Source organism: Equus przewalskii, chromosome 29 (assembly GCF_037783145.1).
Source record: "Equus przewalskii isolate Varuska chromosome 29, EquPr2, whole genome shotgun sequence".
NCBI lineage: Eukaryota > Metazoa > Chordata > Mammalia > Perissodactyla > Equidae > Equus > Equus przewalskii.
The window spans coordinates 15,943,160-15,966,393 of NC_091859.1; the positions used below are offsets into that span (position 1 = coordinate 15,943,160).

Here is a 23,234-nt window from a genome sequence, read left to right on the forward strand (position 1 = left end):
AGTGGGGCTTACGTCTAGTTTCTAAATATTGTTGGATCTTGATGGGGACAATTTTTTCTCAAAAGCTTCAGCACAGCACACATCAAGTTAGACACGACCCCACCTATATGTCTAATTTGGCAGCGAATCACTTTTTCAAGAAACTGCACTGTTTTCGTTAAAGATCTCAGTCGCTCCTATTCGTCATAGTATTGTCTTTATTTTCTGTAAACGCTTTCATGCAAATATGCACCTGGATTTTAAAGTGGAGGCACCATCCAGAAAAGCCTATATACAATTACCTCTAGCAAAACAAAACTGAAACAAAACAGACACCTGGAATACAATCATGAAAAAAAGATGAGAGGCAAATAGTGAAAAAATATTTTGCACTTATTTTAATGGAGGTGGTAGTGGTGGTGATGGTAGTGTAAAAACACGGGGATCGATTTTTAAAATATGATAAAGTAACGCAATACTTTGTGGTTCTTTTGGGAAGTGTCCTTTAAATCTAATCACTAAAAAGTGTTTTCTTTTGGTTTTGGATACCTATTTAAATGTGCCTGAGATAAACCACTTTCTGTTAGGTTACATACAGAAGAAGAAGGTATGTAATTTATATTGGAGAAGGATTAAAAAAATGTTTCACAATAAAACTAAATTAACATGGATTTCCCTCTTTGACTGTATATAGCCATTCATCCTGGAGATATTAGCAGTTAACAATTACTAACAAATTTATGTATAAAACAGATTTCAGGGGATATGTTTCGCTACTTAAAAGAGCAAACTGTGTTTTAGACTTTCGGGTATTCTTTGCATTTACATTTACTAATATTTCATCTTATTTGTTATTTTGTGTTTTTATGCAGAAGAGCATCGCTCATTACAGCTGAGGCTTTGTGAACTACAATTGTTGCAACACGATCACCACATTCTGTTCACACTTCATCTTATATGTGTGCACTTTCAAGAAAAATTATTTTTCTGTTAAAATCACAAAATCTCAATAAACCTTCACCCTAAAGCAGTTCAATTAAAGAAGGCATAGTGTACTTGGTTTAAAATGGCAAGATATCAAAGAAGAATGAAGCCAAAATAAGAGAAACTTTACTTTGTTACACAATTTCAAAAAAAAAAAAAAAGCCAAATTACTTGGCTCAGTTACAATTGCACATGTTCCCAAGCCTTAAGTTAAAAACCATTCAAACAAAAAGGTCAAATTTGCACTGATTTTCCCAAGTAGCAACAGAGCCTGTGTCTTTGCTCCATCATACAACGACTGAAAGACAAAGGACATGCCTCCAACACAGCTGATCTGAAAAAGGTCTTTCCAGAATAAACGTTTGCAAGGAGCTAAAAGAATCAGGCTTTTTGAAACACTCTGTTGCCTGCTATGGTCCAGCAGCACTGGCCTTCCACCCGTTCCTCAGATAGTCCCAGCTCTCTCCCACCCAGACATTCACAAAGTCTATTCTCTCTTCCCAGGATCCTCCTCTCCCCTCTGCTCACCCAACCGGGTCCTTCTCCATCCTCAAGCTTAAATATCACCTTGTCCAGAGGTTGTCTGGCACCAACCAACCCAAAGCAAATTCCCAGTTAGTCTCCCTTATAACGCTTTTTCTTCATAGCACTTGTTTTATGTATACATCCAATATCTCATCAAATTTAAGATGGCGGCAAATGTTGGACACACCACTATATCACATAGCACAAAGGAAAAAAAAAGGGTATTGATTAAGCTATGACACTCTTTCAATTTTAGGATATGTCCTGATGTCATTTACTAAAATACAGGGGAAAAAATTGTGTGCCTTAGAATTGATGGGACATTTCATATGTGTCTGTATATGCATCTCTGTCCACCACCGGTCAAAAGTGTCACACTCTAGGGCAAAGATCATATCTGTATTGTTTACCCTGCAGATCTAGCAACCAACACACTGTCTAGTCCATGGTACACATTTATTGAATAAGTAAATAAGTGGATAGCCAGACGGGCATAAAGATATTTCGTTGTTTAATAAGATGTTACATGAGAAGGTCTGATTCTCACTCACACGTCCATATTTTTTGCACTTACAAAAATGACCTTAATTCATTATAAGAAGACATGTAAAATACGAAATAAAAGGATTTCCTGCAACCACTCTTTTCAACAAGGAATATCTTCTTATAACATGTACCTAATGTCTGTCAATGTTTATTCATCTCTAGTTCAACTCATTTCATATACTTATAGAATCTGATGATTGAAGGTGATAAGAGAGGTGGTGTGGTTTGACCCCAATTAACTTTTTTAGCCACATATTACCTCGTCTGTACAAAGGAAAGATTAAACTAGACAATCTCTACTGTCCCTGTAGCTATTAGACTGTGGGTGGTACAGAAGTTAACATCTTACAGAGATCTATTCCATGTTGTCTGAATTGTGCTGAAAAATAGAAAGAGGAAGAGGCAAAAGAGATTATTAAGCCAGCCAATACTTAAACGAACCCTGGCCTGTGGATCCATTTTTTCATAGATTAGATACATTTTCTTAATTACTTGGATATATTTTATCTGGGAAGCGAATATCTGATACAACTATAGCCCCAGAAGAATTCTTCATGGAAGCCAAAAAGAAGCATAAATACCTTTTTAGCTTATAACATCATTGCTTTTGAAAAGTAAAAATGCTCTTGGTGAAAATCCAGCTCTCATCAAAACTGTCGTTAGTGTTCTCTAGCCTTCGCTACCATGTAGGATAAAAATACATGTTAACAGGAGATTAAGTCAGTCATAATCATAACAGAAGGTGTGTATTTTGGCATTCTCTGCAACGATGCATTAATTGCTTCGTGGCCGTATGCCTCTCTTTCCTCTTACTTTCGGTCTATAAACTGTGACCTCAGCTGATCTAGGATAGTAACCGAGGCAAGGTCTTGCTAACATAATGAGGACAGCACCAACGAAGTTACCTGGAAAAGATTCTAGGTTACTGGACTGGTTCAACTTAACGCTAATTTAGGCATGGAATTATTTTAAAGTTTTTCAGTATTCTTAGCAGAAAGGAAAGGAAAGATGACGAATACAGCTATTCGAGCATCATTGCTCCATTGCTTTTTGGCTAGGTGTGAGACAGCACTTTGGCCTGTTGAATCAAGGCAAATAATATTACAAAGTCATTTCCAGATTTATAGTTCAACCCAGAAGGTTGATGCTTACTGGGAAGTCTCCAGAATAGGATGAAATTTTCAATTCAAATGAATAGAGCAACTATGCATCCCATGCCTCATAAATCTCCAAATTTAACTTGAAGCCTGTTCTCTTCTTCCAGATGGCTATGAGGAGGGAGGGCAGAATTAGCAAGCAAACCCAAAGAGACACAGTTCCTGTGTATCCAACAGTGTCTCTCTCCTAACCAGTTTTTTTTGAAGCCAGTCTTACTAAACTGAAATTACCCAGGTAAACAATAAATTTTAAGTATGTGGAAGGTTTAACACTTCAGGATTTTCCCTTCATAAAACCATTAAACTAGAGGACTTTTTTCTTCAAAACTAAAAGATTAGGTGGACAGAATCAACAACAAAAAGACATTTGCCCAGAAGATACCTGGCGTCTCCTTTCCTCCATGATCAGCCAATAGTACCTGTCTTCTCAGGGATGGCTCACATCAGGAACCCAGCCCAGGCCTTTGAGCTCTTATAGGACAGTGAACCACTCGTGTCTCCCTCACTTCACGCCCCATGGGAAAAGTGTGTTAGGTAAGGTTGAAGAAAGTATGAAGAAGGAAAGAAGAGAAAGGAATAAAACATCATCGTTTTTTCTCCTCCATCTCCAAATATTTTTCAGATCAAAATATTTCATAAAGTTATTGGGTATAGGGGCTGGCCTGGTGGTGCAGTGGTTAAGTACGCACGTTCTGCTTCTCGGCGGCCTGGGGTTCACTGGTTTGCATCCGGGTGAGGACACGGCACTGCTTGGCAAAAGCCATGCTGTGGTAGGCATCTCACATATAAAGTAGAGGAAGATGGGCATGGATGTTAGCTCAGGGCCAGTCTTCCTCAGCAAAAAGAGGAGGATTGGCAGTAGTTAGCTCAGGGCTAATCTTCCTCAAAAAAAAGACATTGGCTATATGCATTAGACAGAAGTAGCAGACAGTAAAGATATGCAAGAGCAGAGACTACAAAATATTTAATGATAACTTCCTACAGTAGTCCCCCCTTGTTCACAGCGATACGTTCCAAGATCCCCAGTGGTCGCCTGAAACACCGATAGTACTGAACCCTATATATGCTATGTTTTCTCCTATACATACATACTCATGATAAAATTTAATTTATAAATTAGGCACAGTAAGAGATGATAATAAAATAGAATAATTAGAACAATCTACTGTAATAAAAGGTATGTGAACATGGTCTCTCTCTCTAACGATCTCATTGTACTGTACTCACCTTTCTTCTTGGGATGATTTGAGATGATACAATGTCTACATGATGAGATGAAGTGAGGTGAATGACATAGGCCTTTTGACATAATGTTAGGCTATTACTGACCTTCTAACAATAGGTCAGAAGGAGGGATAATCTGCTTCCGGACCGAGGTTGACCAGACTGTGAAAAACTGAAACCAGGGAAGGCGAATCTGCAGATAAGGGGGGACCACTGTACTTGCTTTCTAGACTCTCCCAAAGATGTTTAGGTCTTACTTGGAGAAGCTCCATTGATTTTTTTTTTCCTATATTTGCTTACTGTTTGTATTTTATTTACCTTTCCGCATCATCATATCCTTAAAATCCAAGAAATCAGAGCTTCAAATCAGGTGGAAGAAATTTTCTTCCAAAGGAATTGGATTTCACTTTTTTTCTCAGATGATCAAAATGCATCAGCATTCCCTTCATAGTTCACTCAGATAATCCTTCCCTTCTTTCCTTTGCTTCAGTCTTTATCTTCTTCCATTCATAACCTTTTCAATATTTCTTCTCCATTTTTTCTATCTCTAAAATCTTCATTGATCTCAGAATACTATGTCTCATGGATATGGTAGATGATAAGGTATGTATTAGAACTGAGCAAAGGGTGAAAAGTGACCACATCACATGTTTACAAGCATGTGGAGCAAATGGAATGGCATATACTTCTGCTTATCATGCAAGTTGGTACAACTACTTTGGAAAACTATCTAGCTGCATCTATTAAAGCTGAACATATGCATACTCTATGACCAAGAATCTTACTCATAGAAAAACACTCAGTAGAAATGTGAATATATGTGCACCAAAAGACATGTAAAAGAATGTTCATAGCAGTATTGTTCACAACAGCCAAAACCTGGCCATAGCCTAACTGTCCCTCATCAATAGAATGGATAAATCATACAATGGAATGCTACATAAATATTAAAAGAAATGACTGCTGCATCTAACATAGTGAAACTCACAACTATAATGTTGAATTAAAGCAAAAAGAAAAAAAAAGAGTGAGTACTATAGAGAAAGAAGTTTCAAAAACTGGCAAAAATAGTCTATGATAAAAAGTCAGAGTAAAGGTTATTTTGGGGGATGACAATGACGGGGCATAAAGGATGTTTCTGGGTTATTGGTAATTCAGTATATCTTAAACTAGATGTTGGTTACTTGGATGTGTTCACTCTCTAAAACTTCATAAAACTTAAGATCTGTACATAGTACTGTATGTAAATTACAACTTAATTTTTTTTTAAAGCCGTGTTAGCTGGGATTCTGGTTTCTCTACCTCAGGAAAATGCTCTTCATATTTCTTTCTTACAGATCTTCAAAGCCTGGCACTTCAATAAGCTTTGTTTCCTTCCTGAATAACTCGTACATTCTCCCTGAATTACACAGTTTAGAATGTGACCTCTCATCTGAATGATCTGACTAGCACTAAGTCTAAATAGTACAAATCATTACACAATATCAGTAGACTTTCCAATCAAGCTCAGAACTGTGTTTGGTGCTAAAAAGAAAAGATCATCTGTGGTAATGAGCTAATAATTTTAATATGGAGATAAGATGGAGAAAGCAATCATCATAGCTGTACTATATTCGATAAGTATTAGTGGGACAACCGTAGTAACTGAAGATTGAGTCTGTCTTCTGACTCAAGTAGTTGGATAAAACTTCCTGAATTAAGTTGCCCTAAAAAAAGGTTGGAAGGGTAATGGTTGAGAGATAAAAGTGAGGATGGTAATATGACAACAATTGCTACTATCAATTAACTCAAGATCCCAGAGTTTAACCACTATTATTCTGTCCCCTGTTAGCATGAAAATGTTATTCTATCCATACAGGATTCCACACTTATATTAATACATCCCAGTGTCGTGTTTGACATTTTTCAACAAAACTGCAATGTTGATGCATGCTCAACTTAGTGTCTACCCTGACCCCAGATCCTTTTCTGACAGAAAGTTACTTTTCCACAACATATTAGTCATCAGAGTGGAATACAACATTGTATATGGGTAAAATTAATTTGTAATTTATTTTTATGACTGTTGAATGTACTTTACTATTTTTCGGATATGGATTCCAGTCCGAGATTGGATTGAGACGACACAGACCACTTTGACTTATGTAAAGAGACCATGAGGACTCAGTGAACCTGCTGGTACCAACACATTCTTCAATAATAAATTTTATGAGGCTTATACCACGAAAGACCCATAAGAAATTTTAATCTCTGCCCACTACAGCCACATATCCTAAAATTTAGGATACATACCAACTAATGTTAATATTAGTCTAAGAAAAATATTAAAAAAGAAAGTCTGCTGTAATATATATATTTGCACAATATATGCTTGTGCCAATGCCAAATGGAATTGATGTCTTACAATTACCGTCGGCTGGCTATCTCCACTCCTATAAGTCACTAACACAGATAATCAAAACATGGTCAAAATTGCTTTGATGGTAAGAAACTTTTCTCTTCCCAACATCTTCTGGTCCTCTAGGTTATTAGTTACTATTCTAAACTGTAAAACAAGAATCATCTTATTCATGTTTCCAATTTCTGTTGGCAGATACAGTTCATTTTTGGAGCCAATTATGTGACCATATATAATACTCATTCTGTAAATTAACCTCCTTTGGGCTCATTCTGCTTTCTTAACTTGATTTTCTAACTTTCCACGCCTATTTTAAATCTCTCATTATACTGCTGGTATCTGTGTAAACCATTTTACGTTCTTTTCTGCAAAAAGGTAGTTGTGCCAGCTGAGGTCCTCCGAGAAGCAGTCACTACAATGTGATTAGACATGCAAGAAATTTGGGGGGATACCAGTGAAGGATAAAGAGGAGGGAGCAGAAGTAGTCAAGGAGAGGACCTGCTGCCAGATGCAAGTGCGACATTTTTGAAAGAAAGGGAGAAGGAAGGAGAGTTGGGCAAGAAGAGTCTCGGGCTACAGAGCAGTTCGGTGAAAGTTTCGGCCAGATAAATAGGGAGTTGCTGAGCCAAAAGTGGTCACTAGAAAGGTTCCAGATCCCACTGCCAGGCAGTCATGGACTGGGGGCAGCCATCAAAAGCGTGGCCTCTGCGGTGGATTCTCAGGGAAGGTGGCTGAGGCTATGTTCCCTGGGACAGTTTCTCTTGAAGGAGACGTCAACGGCAAATTTCCACAGCCATCACAGCAGGATGAAAATAAATAAATAAATAAGAAAGTATTCACGGATAAATGCATCTTCATCATTTCAAAGTTGTCACAGTAATTCTATCCAAACAAATATTTATTAAAGCCTAACATGCTAATGCTTTTTAGGTTATGATAGATTAGAATCACAAATTGAGATTGATAGTGGCTGAACCATGTCTGGGGGCGGCCCCCTAGTAATAGACAAAAATCCGTAGGTGGTGGAACTGTGCCTTCCCGACACCTGGGATATGGGATTTGCTGCAAGATGTAATTGTTCTCAGCTATTTCCACGGTGTTTATTTTTCATTGTGCCACACGGCAAGATAAAAAGGAAGGGAATCTCAGGTTTTGCTTTCCCTTCTGTTTCCATGGACACGGGTTTATAATTTTATATGAAAGTCAAAATCTGTCACTCTCATTAAGTCTATTCTTGGAACTACTTTGCTAACAGCTTCAACTAATGCAGTAAAATCATTAGGAACCAGCAAAGAAAACACACAAGACGAAGGGAAATGAGCCTCTTCCTAAAGACGAACAACTGAGGGGTGGCTGTGGAGTGAGCCGGTGGCTTGGGCAAGGGAAGAAAAGGAGACAAGAAAGTACTTAATGGATGCGGATGTTGAGGAGCACTGGATGGAATGTCAGCATGCAGTGTGGATGTAGTTTGCTTTTAAACCAGAAACAATAGAATTAACATTCCTTTTAAACACAACACATCTAATGGTTAGCACTGTATCCGTCTCCTGCTGCCTCTGACACAAATATGTGAATATATCAGCTGAACAGTTTTAAGAATCTTGCCTTCAAAGCATTTACCATTCCCAAAAACTTCATGATTCTCTTCAGTCTAATTGGATTTGGGCCTAGTCGTCTATTTTTCAGGCCCCAGGTATGCGGAGGCATGTCATATTGTTCTCATCACTTAAGATTCATTAAGCCCTTACTATGTGTGAAGGACACTGGCAGGCTACAACTGACATAAAGAACCTGAGGGAACTTTGTTTTGAGGTAATATATTCAAAAATATAAATTTTAAAAAGCAAAATTAAGAAGTATTAAATTATAAGAAATTCTTTATTTTTCTAGGATTGATTTCACTAATACCACAAAACTAGAATGAATAATTTGTGTATTAGCCATGTTCCTGAAGTGTTTGGTGTGGAACTGGACCATGTTCACATAATGGAATCCTGAATTCAAGGCTGCCGCCAGACTAGGTCAGACCCACCCAGGATAATCTCCTTTTGAGTAACTCGAGGTCAACTAATGTGAAACGTGCATTCCATTTGAAAAATCTCTTCACTTTTCCTGGATAATATAACCTAATCACAAGAGTAAATTTCATCATATTCAGTCTTGATCACAGGCAAGCGTTGGATATACAGGGTATGTACACCAAGGGGTGGGAACCTTGGAGGCCGTCTCAGAATTCTGCCTACCACAGGTGAAACTAAATCTGCACTTGATAGATAGTGGTAGATTTTTAATATAACTGGATTTAATTACTAGTCTAAATACTCTGCCAGATGAGCATCATTACATATTTTTAGCTAGATTGAGGAGCTCCCATACATATAGACTTTGATTAAAGGTAGTCATGGTAACTAGAAATTTTATTACAAGCTTAGTACCAGTATTTTGTTCCTCTGAGTGTCATTCCAATCCTGAGAGCACGTGCTCATGTGCGTGTGTGGTATGGGGGGCGGGGGAAGGTTAGGGGATGCATTTTACCTGTTTAAGGAGAAAAGTTCCTATTTAAAATTAATCAGCAATATACCACCGAGTGCTTGACAGAGAGGAAACGCTGCTCAGATAGTATTTTTAATGTAAGAATCACTTTAAACTTTTTCTTCAGAGAATATGAATGATCTCATTCTCCATATGAATATGAATATATATATCTTCTATGTACCATATATATATGAATGTATATATCTTCCAGGCAAGTTTGAACACTGTTCAAGGAATAGTCTTCATTTTAAGTTAGACATTTGACATCCTTTAGGCCAGAATTACCTCTCCATAGAGAATCTCACTCTAGCAAATTTCTCTCTGACATAAGACTTGCTGATCTAGGCAATGAAATTCTCTATTAAAATAACCAACACATTTTGCAATTACCATTCAAACAGCACATTTGAAAACTCATCAAGAATTAGTTTTGGGGGCTGGCCCAGTGGCATAGCAGTTAAGCATGCGCATTCCGATTAGGAGGCCCGGGGTTCACTGGTTCCCATCCCGGATGCGGACATGGCACCACTTGGCAAGCCATGCTGTGGTAGGCGCGTCCCCCATATAAAGTAGAGGAAGATGGGCACGGACGTTAGCTGAGGGCCAGTCTTCTCAGCAAAAAGAGGGGGATTGGCAGCAGTTAGCTCAGGGCTAATCTTCCTCAAAAAAAAAGAGAATTAGTTTCAAGACCTATTGTGTGACAGGCAGTGTTCTAGGATCTGAGAAATAAACAGATCCCTGTTTCCTAAAGAGGAGAGTACATAAGGAAGTACGAAAGTAAATGGACAGGACAGTTGCAGATAATGACACATGCTGTGAACAAAATGAAATAAGCTGGTGGAATGGTTGAACTAGGGGCAGCAGAGGTGAAAGGAGGTTAATTTAAACTGTTTGCAAGATAAGTTCTTATTGAGGAGTTTAGGTTGTAACCTAGATGACAAAAACAAAGCCAGCCAAGCAAATAGCTGAAGACAAGAGCTTCCAGGTAAAGGGATCAACAAGTGAAAACATTTATGGTGGAAAGGATCTTGGTGTGTTCAAGGAAAACAAAGAAAATCAGGCAAGTGCTGGAGTCGGTTGAAGGAGGGGAGAGAAAGAGCAGAAGGCACATCACAGAAGTTACGTAGGTTCTTATAAGCCACGCGATGATTGAGTTTTTGTTTCTAGGAACAATTAGGAGCCATTGTAGGGCTGATCTGAACTACATTGTTTTAGAAGAAATCACTCGGTTTAGGTATTGTGAATGAGATTTGAAAGAATCTCATCCATATTTGGTGACTATAACTGAAAACAAAAAAAAATTACCAGCCCTGGGGAAGCAATCAGTCAATTATTTTCACTATTTAGTATTTACTTTTCTTTTTAACAAATCTCTCAATCAACAGGATATCTCTCTTTAGTATAAATCCTGTCACTAGTTATTTCCAATAAAAAGTGTCAAAGAAATGTTACAAATATTTTTTTTTCCACTGGCTTTATTTTTTAAAAATCCAAAGGAAATGTGAAGCCCAAACTTGTCCTTTATCAATTTGTTCTTTTTCTTCCATTGATGTGTTACGATTTGTTCTTTTAGAGTTGCTAAGGAGTACAAATATGATGACAATATAGACTTTCTTAAAGTAGAAAAGGCAATGTTAGTACACCTATTTTGCAATGAAAAGGAATAAAATTTCTTCATAATATAGAAAAGTCAAACTTGACAGGATTCTTTTCTTTTTTAATAGCTATTGTCAACATTCATCTTATAACTAGTTGTTCTAGCTGTATTTTGGTATGCATGAACAAGTCCAGTCCATCTCTCCAACAAATTCCCATCATTTTGTTCACTTTAAGTAGCTAGAATTTTAATTATCCAAGCAACTCACTTTCAGTGCTAAAAAAAAAAAGCAGGAATATGAGTAAATTTCAAGATTCACTCCTTCGAGCAGTATAGAGAATGGAGCTCAAAAAAATCTAAAATCAGAAGTCAGGAACACAGGGACGTTCTGATTCCAGTAATAGCAGCTACATAATGAGGACAAGTTCTATGCTAAAAAATACTTCTACGTGAAAGCATTGAAGAACCAACATAGCAGTGAAGAAAGACAAAGATCCAAGAGAAGGCAGAAACCCAGAAAAAATAATTCTGCATTTGGAACCACTTTTCCCCCAGGGACTTGTGCCACTTTCACATAAAGTGGCTGAAAAGCTGAGAAACTGAGCTGGAGTGCTTTTGACAATCTACCAGATCTAGGGGACAAAGTTTAGGGCTAGGGTCTACGAAGGAGGAGAGAGCAGGTGAACACTATTTGCTATCTATTGAGACCCTGAAAGACATATCTTAAGGATGAACCCAGAATAACCAGGACTTTAAAGGACTGCAGCACACATTTACATCTCCACACCTGAAACTTACCATATCACCAACACGATCAGAAGCCTGGCAGAAGCAAACGTTAATCCTCTTCAGAGAAAGTTACACTATCCAGACCTCAAATTATGTCTAGAAATAATTGCACACGATGTCCTAAATACAACAAAAACTAACCAGGCACAAGAGAAAGAAAATAACAAATTGAAAACAGTAGAAAATATAGACAATAGAAATCAATCAACAGTGACTTCAAGGTATTAGACTGATCCGGCCCAGATATTAAAATAACAATATTCACTATTTACTATGTTGAAAGAGATAAAAGCCAAGATTGAGAATTTTGGCAGAGAACTGGAAACTGTTAACAAAGAGCCACATAGAGTCTCTGTAAACTTAATTGAAAAGCACGACAATTGAACTTAAGAATGCAATGGATGAGTTTAACCACAGATTAGATGAGATGGAGAGAAAATTAGTGAAATGAGAGTTAGATCAAAGAAATATTCAGAATAAAATGAGACATAAAAGGATGGGAAGAGATATAGCTGGTGCAGTAAGAAACTCTATCATATCATAGGATTCACGGAAAACATGAAAGATGGTTGGCACAGAAGCAGTATTTGAAGGATAACAACTGAAACCACCAAACCAGAATTCAAAAATTCCCACTTAATGGTGCAATAATAATAAAAGCTTTCCCTTTGAGGCAAGGCACAAAATCTTGATGCCGCCTATTACCACTTTATTCAACCCTGAATTAAATATCCTAGCCAATAAAATAAGGCAATAAAAATAAATAGAAGCCTTACCAATAAAAATAAAGAAACGTGGCTGTCATTATTCTCAGACAATATGATTTTGTGAATAGAAAATCCAAAAGAATCTATAGTTAAATTATTTGAAATAATATATAAGGTTAGAATGGTTGTTGAATACATAGTCAAAATAGAAAAGAGGATTGCATTTCTACACACCAACAACAAACAGTTAAAATTTAAAAAAATTTAATTCAATTTTATTAACCCTGAAAATAGGGATTCATTCAAAACAATTCCTTAAATATTCTTAACAAGTAAAGAGAAAATACAAATAAATAAGAATGTGAGTGCATCTAATAAAATGGCAAGTAAGTTTTATTCTCTAAAACTAATAAGGCAAAGTGATACAGACCAAAAAGAAAAAAGGTCGTAATCTTCTCTATCATTTAAGTACTCCAAGCTGGGTCATAATAACAGCTACAAGTATTAGCTGAGGATCTTGTGCTGATTCTGACTGTATCAAGTATGTTACAGGATGGAGACGTGGTCAAAGTTGATCCTTCTTTGCCAAGAGCTTATAGTCTACGAACAGAGATACAAACTACTGCAGATGCAATCTGTTGCAAAAGTGTAACTCTCGTTTATTCATTTGGGCATTGCTCATTCAACAAAAGAATATTGACTTCCTACCTACCACGAATCAAGCATTTTTTTCTGACATTAAGAAATATGAACATGAATAAGATAGAATTCTTGTTTAATATTAGACCAGAAGAGTCCAAAGAAGAGAGACAGACACCAATTCCTGAAGCACACAGGGAATGTTTCATGGGAATGCAGGAACTGAGCTAGGCTTTCAATGGTGGAGAAAATTTGGGTAGAGTCAAGACTGAAAATAAGAATGGAGATGGTATGGTCATGCATTCAGTCTCATTAGACCAAAGGTTCAAAGGGAAATTGAGAGAAATAAGGATAGATTTGTTTTTTAATTAAAAAGCATAGCAGAGGAGTCTAGAATTCAGACAGCAATGGGGATGAATTTTGGGCTTTTTACACATGAGAAGTGTCAAGGCACACCCATAATTACCTTTACTCTCCATTTCCTAGAGTTGACAAGTATTCATTGCGTATCTATTTTAGGTGGATGAGCATGGTGGTTAGAAGCATGGATTCCAGAGCCAGACTGCCGGGTTTGAACCTGTCTCCACCACTTACTACCTGTAAATGACCTAGACACTTTCCTCACATGGAAAATGGGATAATAATAGTACTGCCTCATAGATCTTTTTTTTTTTCATGAAGAAGACTCACCCTCAGCTAACATCTGCTGCCAGTCTTCTCTTTCTGCCCGTGAGCCACCACCACAGCATGGTCACTGACAGATAAGTGGATAGGTCCGCGCCCAGGAACCGAACCCAGCTGCCAGTGCAGTGGGAGCGCACCACACTTAACTACCAGGCCACCAGGGCTGGCCCTCATAGATGGTTTTTAAAAGCGAAATGAATTTACCTACATTATGGTTAGACCAATGCCTGGCACAAAATAAATGCCATATATAATTTAGCTACAATAATAATTATTATCTGTTTTATGTCCAATATTACTCTAAACACTGCGGTAGATGTATTTTTTTAAAGTCTGTCCCCTCAAAGACCTTATAATTTACTTGGAGTTCTGGGGGTGGGGGAAGTTGCCACTAAAGTATATGGCGAAGGATAGTATCATGAGAAAATGTCCAAATATATTACTAAGAGAAAAAGAACAAAAAGGAAACTATAATACAAAACAGACAGTATAATCGCAAATATGTTTCTTTGAAAGTACAGAGAAGATCCCTAACATTCTAGAAGATACCCGCTACTATCTCTGGGTACTGGGATTATGAGTGATTTTAAGCATTATTGGATTATAAACTTGAAAGAGAGGCAGTGGGTGTAATGGAGTTCACAGGCTTTGGGATCATAAAGAAGTGGGTAGATAGCTATACCTTTTGCCTGTGCAACCTTTATAGAGTTTTTGTTCTTTTTGTTTGTTTGTTTTTAACTTTCTCAGCCTTTGTTTCTTCATCTACCAAACGGGAGAGAGTCTGGTACCCGGTGGGTGCTTTACACACTGTGGTTATTTCTGCAGGGTAAACTCATTCCTTTATAGCATTCATCGCCAGTCACATAACGTCACCATAAGCCCCTGTCCATACCATTGGTTGCTCACTGTAACCAGTGCTCCAATGTGATCACGTTGGCCTTGGACATTTTTAAATATTCAGTGATGTCCCAGGGGCAGAAGAGGATATTCGTTTCTTCACTTATCTGGCAAGAATTCACATTGAATACCTGAATTTGTAGTGCTAGGTGCTGGGTGATAGACTCATAGACATCTTACTTGTCACAAAGTATGAAATTAATATTCATTTTTCACTAATTTATTTACCCATTCATTCAACAGCTTTCATGAATTGTATTCACTTTGCTAAGCAATGAGTATGAAATTAGCTTACCCCCAATCCATTTCTTCTAGCCTCTGACAGAAACTACATTTGGTTCTGCTTGTGGTTTCAAAAGGAGACCTAAAATTATATTTACCTTTGACTATAAATAGCACTGGAATAAGCACAAGTCAAATAAATTCCCGCTGATCAAATTCTAGCAGCTTCTATATGACATTTCAATCCTTTCATGCTGTGTTTGAGCTATTTGAGTTGAGGTATTTTGGGTTTGCTTATTTTAAAAGCCAAAATCAGATGCTGTCTCATATTTTGTCACAGTTTCAGGCAACATTGGAAGCTAAAGAAAAGCTTTAAGTTAATCCAAAAGACTCTTATTTAATAAATAGACAACGCCAGATAACCAGCACTTGAATGAAGTAAAAAGAAAGACATATAGAGTGTCTTCCTTCAAAGCAATTTTTCAGACAATATCTATTTCTGAAACGCATACAGAAATAGAAAGATTCAAGAAATGTTCCTCTTCAGAAAGGTTTGCCACTCATTTATAAAGATATTGTTCAGAGTTTTAAAAGCAAAAAGTTTAAAACAGTCTAAGTATATAGTAATAAAAGACTAGTTAAATAAACTATTGCCTTTACACAAAATGGAATATGCAGCCATTGAAATATTATAGACACATATTTAATGACATGAAAAGTTCTACAAGATAAATTGTTATATAAAAATCGGATTATAAAATAATATTTACAGGACGTTACAGCCCCACTGTTTTGACCCAGCTATTTTTGTCTCTGAGGAAATTTTGACCTTGAGGATGTTTATAATACAAACATTTTGATCAGATTAGGCCAGTATTGATAAAATTTTCATCAAGAAATTAGTTCTCAAACTTCCACTCGTGCGTGAGTGAAGCGAGCGGAGCCGGAGACGAGACCAGAGGCCGAACTCCGGATCTGACAAGATGGCCGGGCTGCCCCGCAGGATTATCAAGGAAACCCAGCGTTTGCTGGCAGAACCAGTTCCCGGCATTAAAGCAGAACCAGATGAGAGCAACGCCCGTTATTTTCATGTGGTCATTGCTGGCCCCCAGGATTCCCCCTTTGAGGGAGGGACTTTTAAACTTGAACTATTCCTTCCAGAAGAATACCCGATGGCAGCCCCTAAAGTACGTTTCATGACCAAAATTTATCATCCTAATGTAGACAAGTTGGGAAGAATATGTTTAGATATTTTGAAAGGTAAGTGTTATCTTAATCATTATATGCTATTGAGATTTCTCCTTTTTCTCTTAAGCATTCCAAGTTGAGAATCTGAACATTGTAATCTTGCCTTGTATAAAGACCACAGAGGTCTGTGGGAGGGAGATGCAGCAGTTCTGGCACTGTTTCTTCATGCTTGATCGTTCTGGGCCTGTTGCCTTCGTAAATAAGTGGTCCCCAGCACTGCAGATCCGCACAGTTCTGCTATCGATCCAGGCTTTGTTAAGTGCTCCCAATCCAGATGACCCGTTAGCAAATGATGTAGCGGAGCAGTGGAAGACCAACGAAGCCCAAGCCATAGAAACAGCTAGAGCATGGACTAGGTTATATGCCATGAATAATATTTAAATCGATGTGATCAAGCCTGCATCACTTCTCCTGTTCTGCCAAGACTTCTTCCTTTTTTGTTTGCATTTAATGGACACAGTCTTAGAAATATTACAGAATAAAAGCCCAGACATCTTCAGTCCTTTGGTGATTAAATGCACATTAGCAAATCTATGTCTTGTCCTGATTCACTGTTGCAAAGCATGAGCAGAGGCTAGAAGTATCATCTGGATTGCTGCGAAACATTTAAAAGCAGTGGCCCATCTCTGCTTTTATTCATTTTCCCCATCATGGTTTAAGTATAAAGCACTGTGAATGACGTAGTTGTCAGGGTTAGCTGCAGGGGTGTGGGTGGTTTTCTTTATTTTATTATTATTTTTTTTGAGGGGGGAGGTAGTTTTATTTTAATTTAATGGGCTCCTTTCCCCCTTTTTATGGTGATCTAATTGCTTTGGTTAAAAGCAGCTAACCAGTTCTTTAGAGTATGCTCTCTAGCCAAGACTAACTTTCTTTAGACGCTGCAGATGGACAAGCTTGATTGTTTGAACCAAAATGGGAACATTAAACAAACATCACAGCCCTCACTAATAATATTGTGACTTTGCTGTCAAGTGTAGAATCCTCCCTTCAAGAAAAAGCTTGTGACCATTCTGTATGGCTTGTCTGGAAGCTTCTGTAAATCTTATGTTTTAGTAAAATATTTTTTGTTATTCTAAAAACAAAACAAAACAAAAAAGAAATTAGTTCTCAGAGCAAATACCACTAAGCCAAATTATTTCCTTGATCAAAATAGTAGAGTAACCATTTTCAATAATTTTTTTCAATTTTCTTCATTTAACTGAGATTATTTTGTTATAAAATTATAATTCAGTTATCAATAAGGATTTCATCATAGCAACTTTTATTGATTCCTTTCTAGTCTTGTGAGTTTTCTTCTGTCATCATTATTTCTATTAAGTTCAAGATTCCTGGGTAAGACTTTGCAGATCTAAACATTGAAAAGAAGCTCATATTCTCCCATTAATTTTAAGTCAATAACAAACCCATGTGCAACTTAAGACCCTGTCAGTTTTACTCCATGGAGATTATTTGTACTAGAAATGTCTACTGCAAATATTGCATTTATTTCTCAGTTAATCCATATGAAAAGTGTAAGCAATTTAATAGAGAGCAGGAAAGGAGAAGGAAAAGAGGATGGGTGAATGGAAGCGAGGAAATAGGTGAATGGAGAAAGCAAGAGAGACCAAAAAAAAAACCACACGTGGAAAGATAGTCTGGTCAACACACCGGAGTAGTCAAAATAGTGGGATCAAAATGGTCAGGTAGGATATTACTAAAATATAACTTAAAAATGCTATCTCTTCAAGTTTAATCATGCTAATGCTTTCCCTTGACAAGATAAGTTCCTGAAAGCCTCCTGTAGAACATTCCTTTATTTCCTCCTTTCAATCTTCCTACATACTGATCTGCATCAGAGAAACAATAATTTGCCGCATGAATGAAGGATCTTTCTACATGACCATATAACAACGAGGTAAAATATATAGCATTTAATAAATTGTTTGCTCTACGTGCTAAACAGTTAGCCTCAGGTTGTTCATCAAAATGACTGGATATTTTGACATTAGTCTATGTAGAGTACACAGAGGTTCTGCTGGATACCCAACATCCTATCTTTCAGAATAAAATACAGTGATATCTGTGACATGGAAGATGAGGCTAAGATCAAGATAATGAATAAATCAAATGCTGGACGTTAGTCTGCAAGTAAGAGTGAAGGGCACAGAAGTGAATGAGGGATAAGGAGGAAAGACACAGTGAAGTGGAGCAGATGAGAACAAGCGTGGTATCACTCAGCCATATGTCTACTTCTCTGGTCCGCTCTGAGAACCAGGAGAGTTCTTGAATTCTGCTCTTCTTTGTCCCCAATTCCCATGCATTTTAGCTTTACTGCCCCAAATTATAACTTAGGCCAATAGTGCTCAAACCTCTCACCTCTTTTTTAAAGGTATGCAGTCTAAAAATCTTATGCAAAAGTCTAATGTTTTTAATCAGGAAAAGTTACTCTTCTCGAGCTGTAATGGGCAATGAAAGGAGCAGGGTTAGGGGGATGGTAAATTCCATGCATTGAGGTTCCCTGCTCCTCCCCACTCCAGATACCACACAGAGATCTTGGGAGGAGGCCCACAGAACCCAGTTTGAACCCCAGTGGCTTAGACCATACGTGCCATATTCTAGAGTCTCTGAAGGTAAATTTTACAAGTAGGCTTGCACGGATAAAGATACCACTGCTTTAACAGAGCCTTGAAAATTGAACCAACCTATTACTTTTTGTGGTTTGTTTTATTGTTTCCTAACTAAAAACCTAAATTTTAAGCATTTCTTAAAAAGTCAACATTGATTTCTTATTTAGATTATTAAAAACAATGATGATGATGGCTAAGAACTATGTAGCATCTTCTTTCTAAGTGCTTACATATATTAACATATTTAATCCTCTCAACCCTGAGAGGTCAATATTATTATTATCTCCTACTTAGAGATGAAGAAACCAAGACACAGAGAAGTCAACTAACTTATTCAAGGTCATATACCTTATAAGTGAAGTGGAAATATATTAAAATCGTAGCTTGATGCACATTCCATTTGCAGGGGTAAGAAATTATGCTTGAATCCAATTAAGGGAAAGTTTTTCCAGTGATTACCAAATCATATGGAATCTTCTTAATAGCCCATCCTAAGCAATTTCCATAGAGTTGTGGAAATTAATTCTCCAGGCTTAAGTTATAGAAAGGTATGAAAATTTGGTCTGAATGATTCAAGATCTTTGTAGGAGTCTTTGAATCTTGTAAATTCAGTTTAGATATGAGTAATCTATGGCAATAACACTTGTCTAACAAAGTCTTCTTATATAATCCATTGACAGAATAAAATCTACCCCAAATATATTTTTCCAAACTTTTGCTAAGTGTTCACAAGGAAAAGTAAAGTAAAAGATACTGCCATCAAAGGGGCTTATTGTAAATCAATAGAGAATAATATGGGAAGATATTGTGACTAGATTACAAAATAATAAGTACAATGGAAGGTTAGTAGTATGGGTGGAAATTATACCCATATCCCACTAGGTATATGGAAGTGAGATTTTATCTAGATTTTGAAGAACTCCCAGAATTTCATTTATTTAATAAGCTATAAATATTTATTGAGTGCTGAACAACAATAAAAGCTTTAACCTTGATTTTGAAGAACTACTATAATTTTATTAATTCATCCAAAAATCAACAGCTATTTGTTGACTACTTAACAATAATAATGACTAACTACGTCCTCAGTAATACAGAAGTAAACAGGACAGAAAGCTTCTTGAAGCTTATATTCTCATGGAGAGAGGCGGATGATAAACAAATGAATAAAGAAGAAAAGTACTGGATAGGGGGCCAGCCCCGTGGCCGAATGATTAAGTTCGTATGCTCTGCTGCAGCAGGTCAGGGTTTCACCAGTTCAAATCCGGGGTGTGGACATGGCACCGCTCATCAAGCCACGTTGAGGCAGCGTCCCACATGCCACTACTAGAAGGACCCACAACTAAAAATACACAACTATGTACCGGGGTGCCTTGGGGAGAAAACGGAAAAATAAAATCTTTAAAAAAAAAAGAAAAGTACTGGATAGTGATAAGGGGTATGGAAAGATAGTGTGATATGACAGCTAGAATCTGGGTGGCTACTTTAGGTTTAATAGTCAAGAAAACATTGTAAGGAAGCGATATTTAAGCTGAGGCATGAATGACAAAAAAGGGCCAGTGTTCTGAAGATGAGAGAGAAGACAGGCAGAGGACTGGATCGTGAAAGGCACTAAGGTGTGGTCAGATGGGGCTTATTCATGGAACAGAAACAGGACCAGCGTAGCTGGAGCATCGTGGTCATGTAGGAGAGTGATGAGAAATGAGGCTGCAGCTGCGGGCCTCCCGGGGCAATGATGATTTCCATGTAGTGAGAAAACCTGATAAACAATAATAATACTTCCATAGGATAAATGCTATGGTAGAGATAAATATGGACAGCTTGCTATTAAAGCATAGAGGCACCTAATCAAGACTCGGAAAATCGATATTGACTTTGAGCTCTAAAGGATGAGAGAAGTTGGCCAGATAAGGCAAGACTGAAAGACATTCCCAGGAAAGTTCTAGAATAGCAAATAGCCAATTGCAGCCAGAGGAGGAAGGAGTGAGTTGAGAGATGAGCCTGGATACATAGACAAGGACAGAGTGATAGTCACCAAGAACTCCAACACCCTAAAGTTAATTTTTCAACTGAGTAAATCAAGCAAGAAGCACAATGAATATGGATCTACTACATAACGCTTGTGTAAATACATTAGAAAGTGGCCTTCAAAAGCCTAGTGTTCTAAACAATGAGATCTTCCACCTTATTTTCTACCTTATTTCTAGTCCTCCGCAAAAAAACAAAAATAAAAAAGAAGATATTAGTTCCTTGCCAAGTTCAGTCATAAGATTCAGTCCTTGTTTGGAAATTTCTTACTTTCTGTTGACTGGTGTCAAACAAATGTCAGTGAATCCCCACGGTAGTAGTTTGTTCACCAAGTATTCTGCTGCCCCTCCCCGCAGTGTCCCCCATGAGGGAGAAATATATATCACTGCTCTGCTGAACTTAGAAGTGACCATGTGGCTTGCTTTAGCCAATGAAATGTAGACAGAAATGACATGTGTCATGCAGAAGCTTTCAGATCTGGCAAGCGGTTCTCCATGTTTCTTTTCTCTCTGCTACAAGGACCAAGGGTTCCAGATGGAGGCTGCTGCACCAGGTGACAGGGAGTGGGGCAACAGCAGTATGAAAAGGATGTGGTGTAGAAGACAAATTAGCCTATACACCTCTGAGATTGGGGGGTGGAAGAGGAGGAGAGGGGTGGGGTTGTTTGTTACTGCCATGTAAACTAGCCTATCCTTACTAATCTATTCACAAACACAGATTTCCAGGGCAGGAGGGATGCTGAGTAACACGCTATCCCTGTAACCCTGTGGTCAGGTGAATACCTGGGGCTTACCCACTTGGGGATTTCCCCCACAGCTTTCACACCAGAACCATGGAAATGAAGCTCATTGAATGTAACATTTTCACTCTCTCCTTGCTCGTGACCAGCAATTCAGTCCTAATGACTAACTACTCCGACCAAAAAAAAAAGGTGTGACATGGGATGTAGGCAGCCTGTCTGTGCTCAGTTTTCACAGCCCACAGCTATAAATAATACCATTAAGAAAGCACACATTGCCTTAGATGGAAGGCACAAAGAAAAGCACTTTCTCTGATAGTTTAGCAACACATTCAGATTTCATGTCTCAAGGTAAAAATAGGCCTAACAAATGAATTAAATTTGGAAGCTGAGCTGAAGTGAAGAACACTGGCATTATGAAACATGCTGTAGGAGGAAAGAGAGACTTATAAGGTGCTGTATTCTCTCTGCTGGTGAGCAGGATAGAAGGGTGGAAAAAAGGATTTTCCTGAGAAATAAAAATAATCATCAAGAGTTTGAAGTTGAAAATGTCATCCTTATTAAAGTGGTAACTGAAACTCTGAAAACCATGCAGTCTTCAGCAAAGGATAAAATAAATCTTGACCAACAGGATTTTCCTTTTGTTTTTTTTTTTGAGGAAGATTAGCCCTGAGCTAACTAATGCCAGTCCTCCTCTTTTTTTGCTGAGGAAGACTGGCCCTGAGCTAACATCCATGCCCATCTTCCTCTACTTTATACGTGGGACGCCTACCACAGCATGGCTTTTGCCAAGCGGTGCCACGTCCGCACCCGGGATCCTAACCGGCAAACCTGGGGCCGCCAAGAAGCAGAAAGTGCAAACTTAACCACTGCACCACCAGGCCGGCCCCAACAAACAGGGATTTTCTTGTGTGTACTTTCAACATTAAGAAAGAAAAAAATCCAAAGAAAATAGATGTCAAAGAATGTTAAAACAAATACATAAACTTTCAATTTGATAATTCATGTTTTGATTGTTTAGGGTTTTTTGTTTATTTTAATAAAATCCACCCATTTCTATTATGTGATTTTCAGTGCTATTGTTAATGGCTCTGGTACTTGAGCAAAGGAAGTGTTAGGAGATGCTGTATCTTCCAAACGAAAAAAGAAAAAAAAAACTCATCAATCATCAAACATTTTTAATGCTGCAGTCTAAGGCAAGTACACCTCTCTGTCCTACACCATATGCAAACAAAAAAATACTAAATCGTCTTCCTGCATCAAAATATATGCTATTTACATCCAAGTAAAAATGTATCTATTGCTAGATTGTAAACTTCTTCAGGGTAAGAATCATCTCTTGCTCTTTTTTGTATCTCTCTCAGGGCCTATCTAATGCAGTGGCTAACACCAACAGGTGTTAATACACATTTTTTGATTGAATAGAGTGACTTTTGCCCATCAGTCCTTCTTTGCTCTAAGTGGTCACTATCGATGATTTATACACTATGTTGATAGGAAATTAACATAACTTTTATGCCAGCGAAACATCAACAGACAATAACAGCACATTCTAACTCTATGTCTCAATCTGTGGGCCTGAAATGTTCCCTAAACTGCACCACTGGCATCATCAGTGAGTTAGGATAACTCAATTTAATCACTTCACTGAACAGCTGGAGAACCGCCTGAATATGCCAACAGTCCTGTGGCCATGGTGATTTGGCCAGATCTCAGTTCCCCAAGCGTAG

General features: G+C 37.7%; 1 protein-coding gene across 1 annotated transcript; it reads left to right on the forward strand.

Annotated features, from left to right (window-relative positions):
- The first annotated feature begins 15,799 nt into the window (after positions 1-15,799).
- LOC103547850 (ubiquitin-conjugating enzyme E2 N) lies at positions 15,800-16,661 on the forward strand. Its single transcript, XM_008515320.2, has 2 exons — positions 15,800-16,143; positions 16,331-16,661. Exons 1-2 carry the CDS (start codon positions 15,867-15,869, stop codon positions 16,510-16,512), a joined length of 459 nt encoding a protein of 152 aa, XP_008513542.1. The 5' UTR covers positions 15,800-15,866; the 3' UTR covers positions 16,513-16,661.
- Positions 16,662-23,234: the final 6,573 nt, after the last annotated feature.

Excerpts from the sequence above, each read along its gene's own strand:
- LOC103547850 (XM_008515320.2), top strand. The coding sequence starts at position 15,867 with ATGGCCGGGCTGCCCCGCAGGATTATCAAGGAAACCCAGCGTTTGCTG. Across the intron at positions 16,144-16,330 it reads ATGTTTAGATATTTTGAAAG|ATAAGTGGTCCCCAGCACTG; the intron begins GTAAGTGTTATC and ends TTGCCTTCGTAA.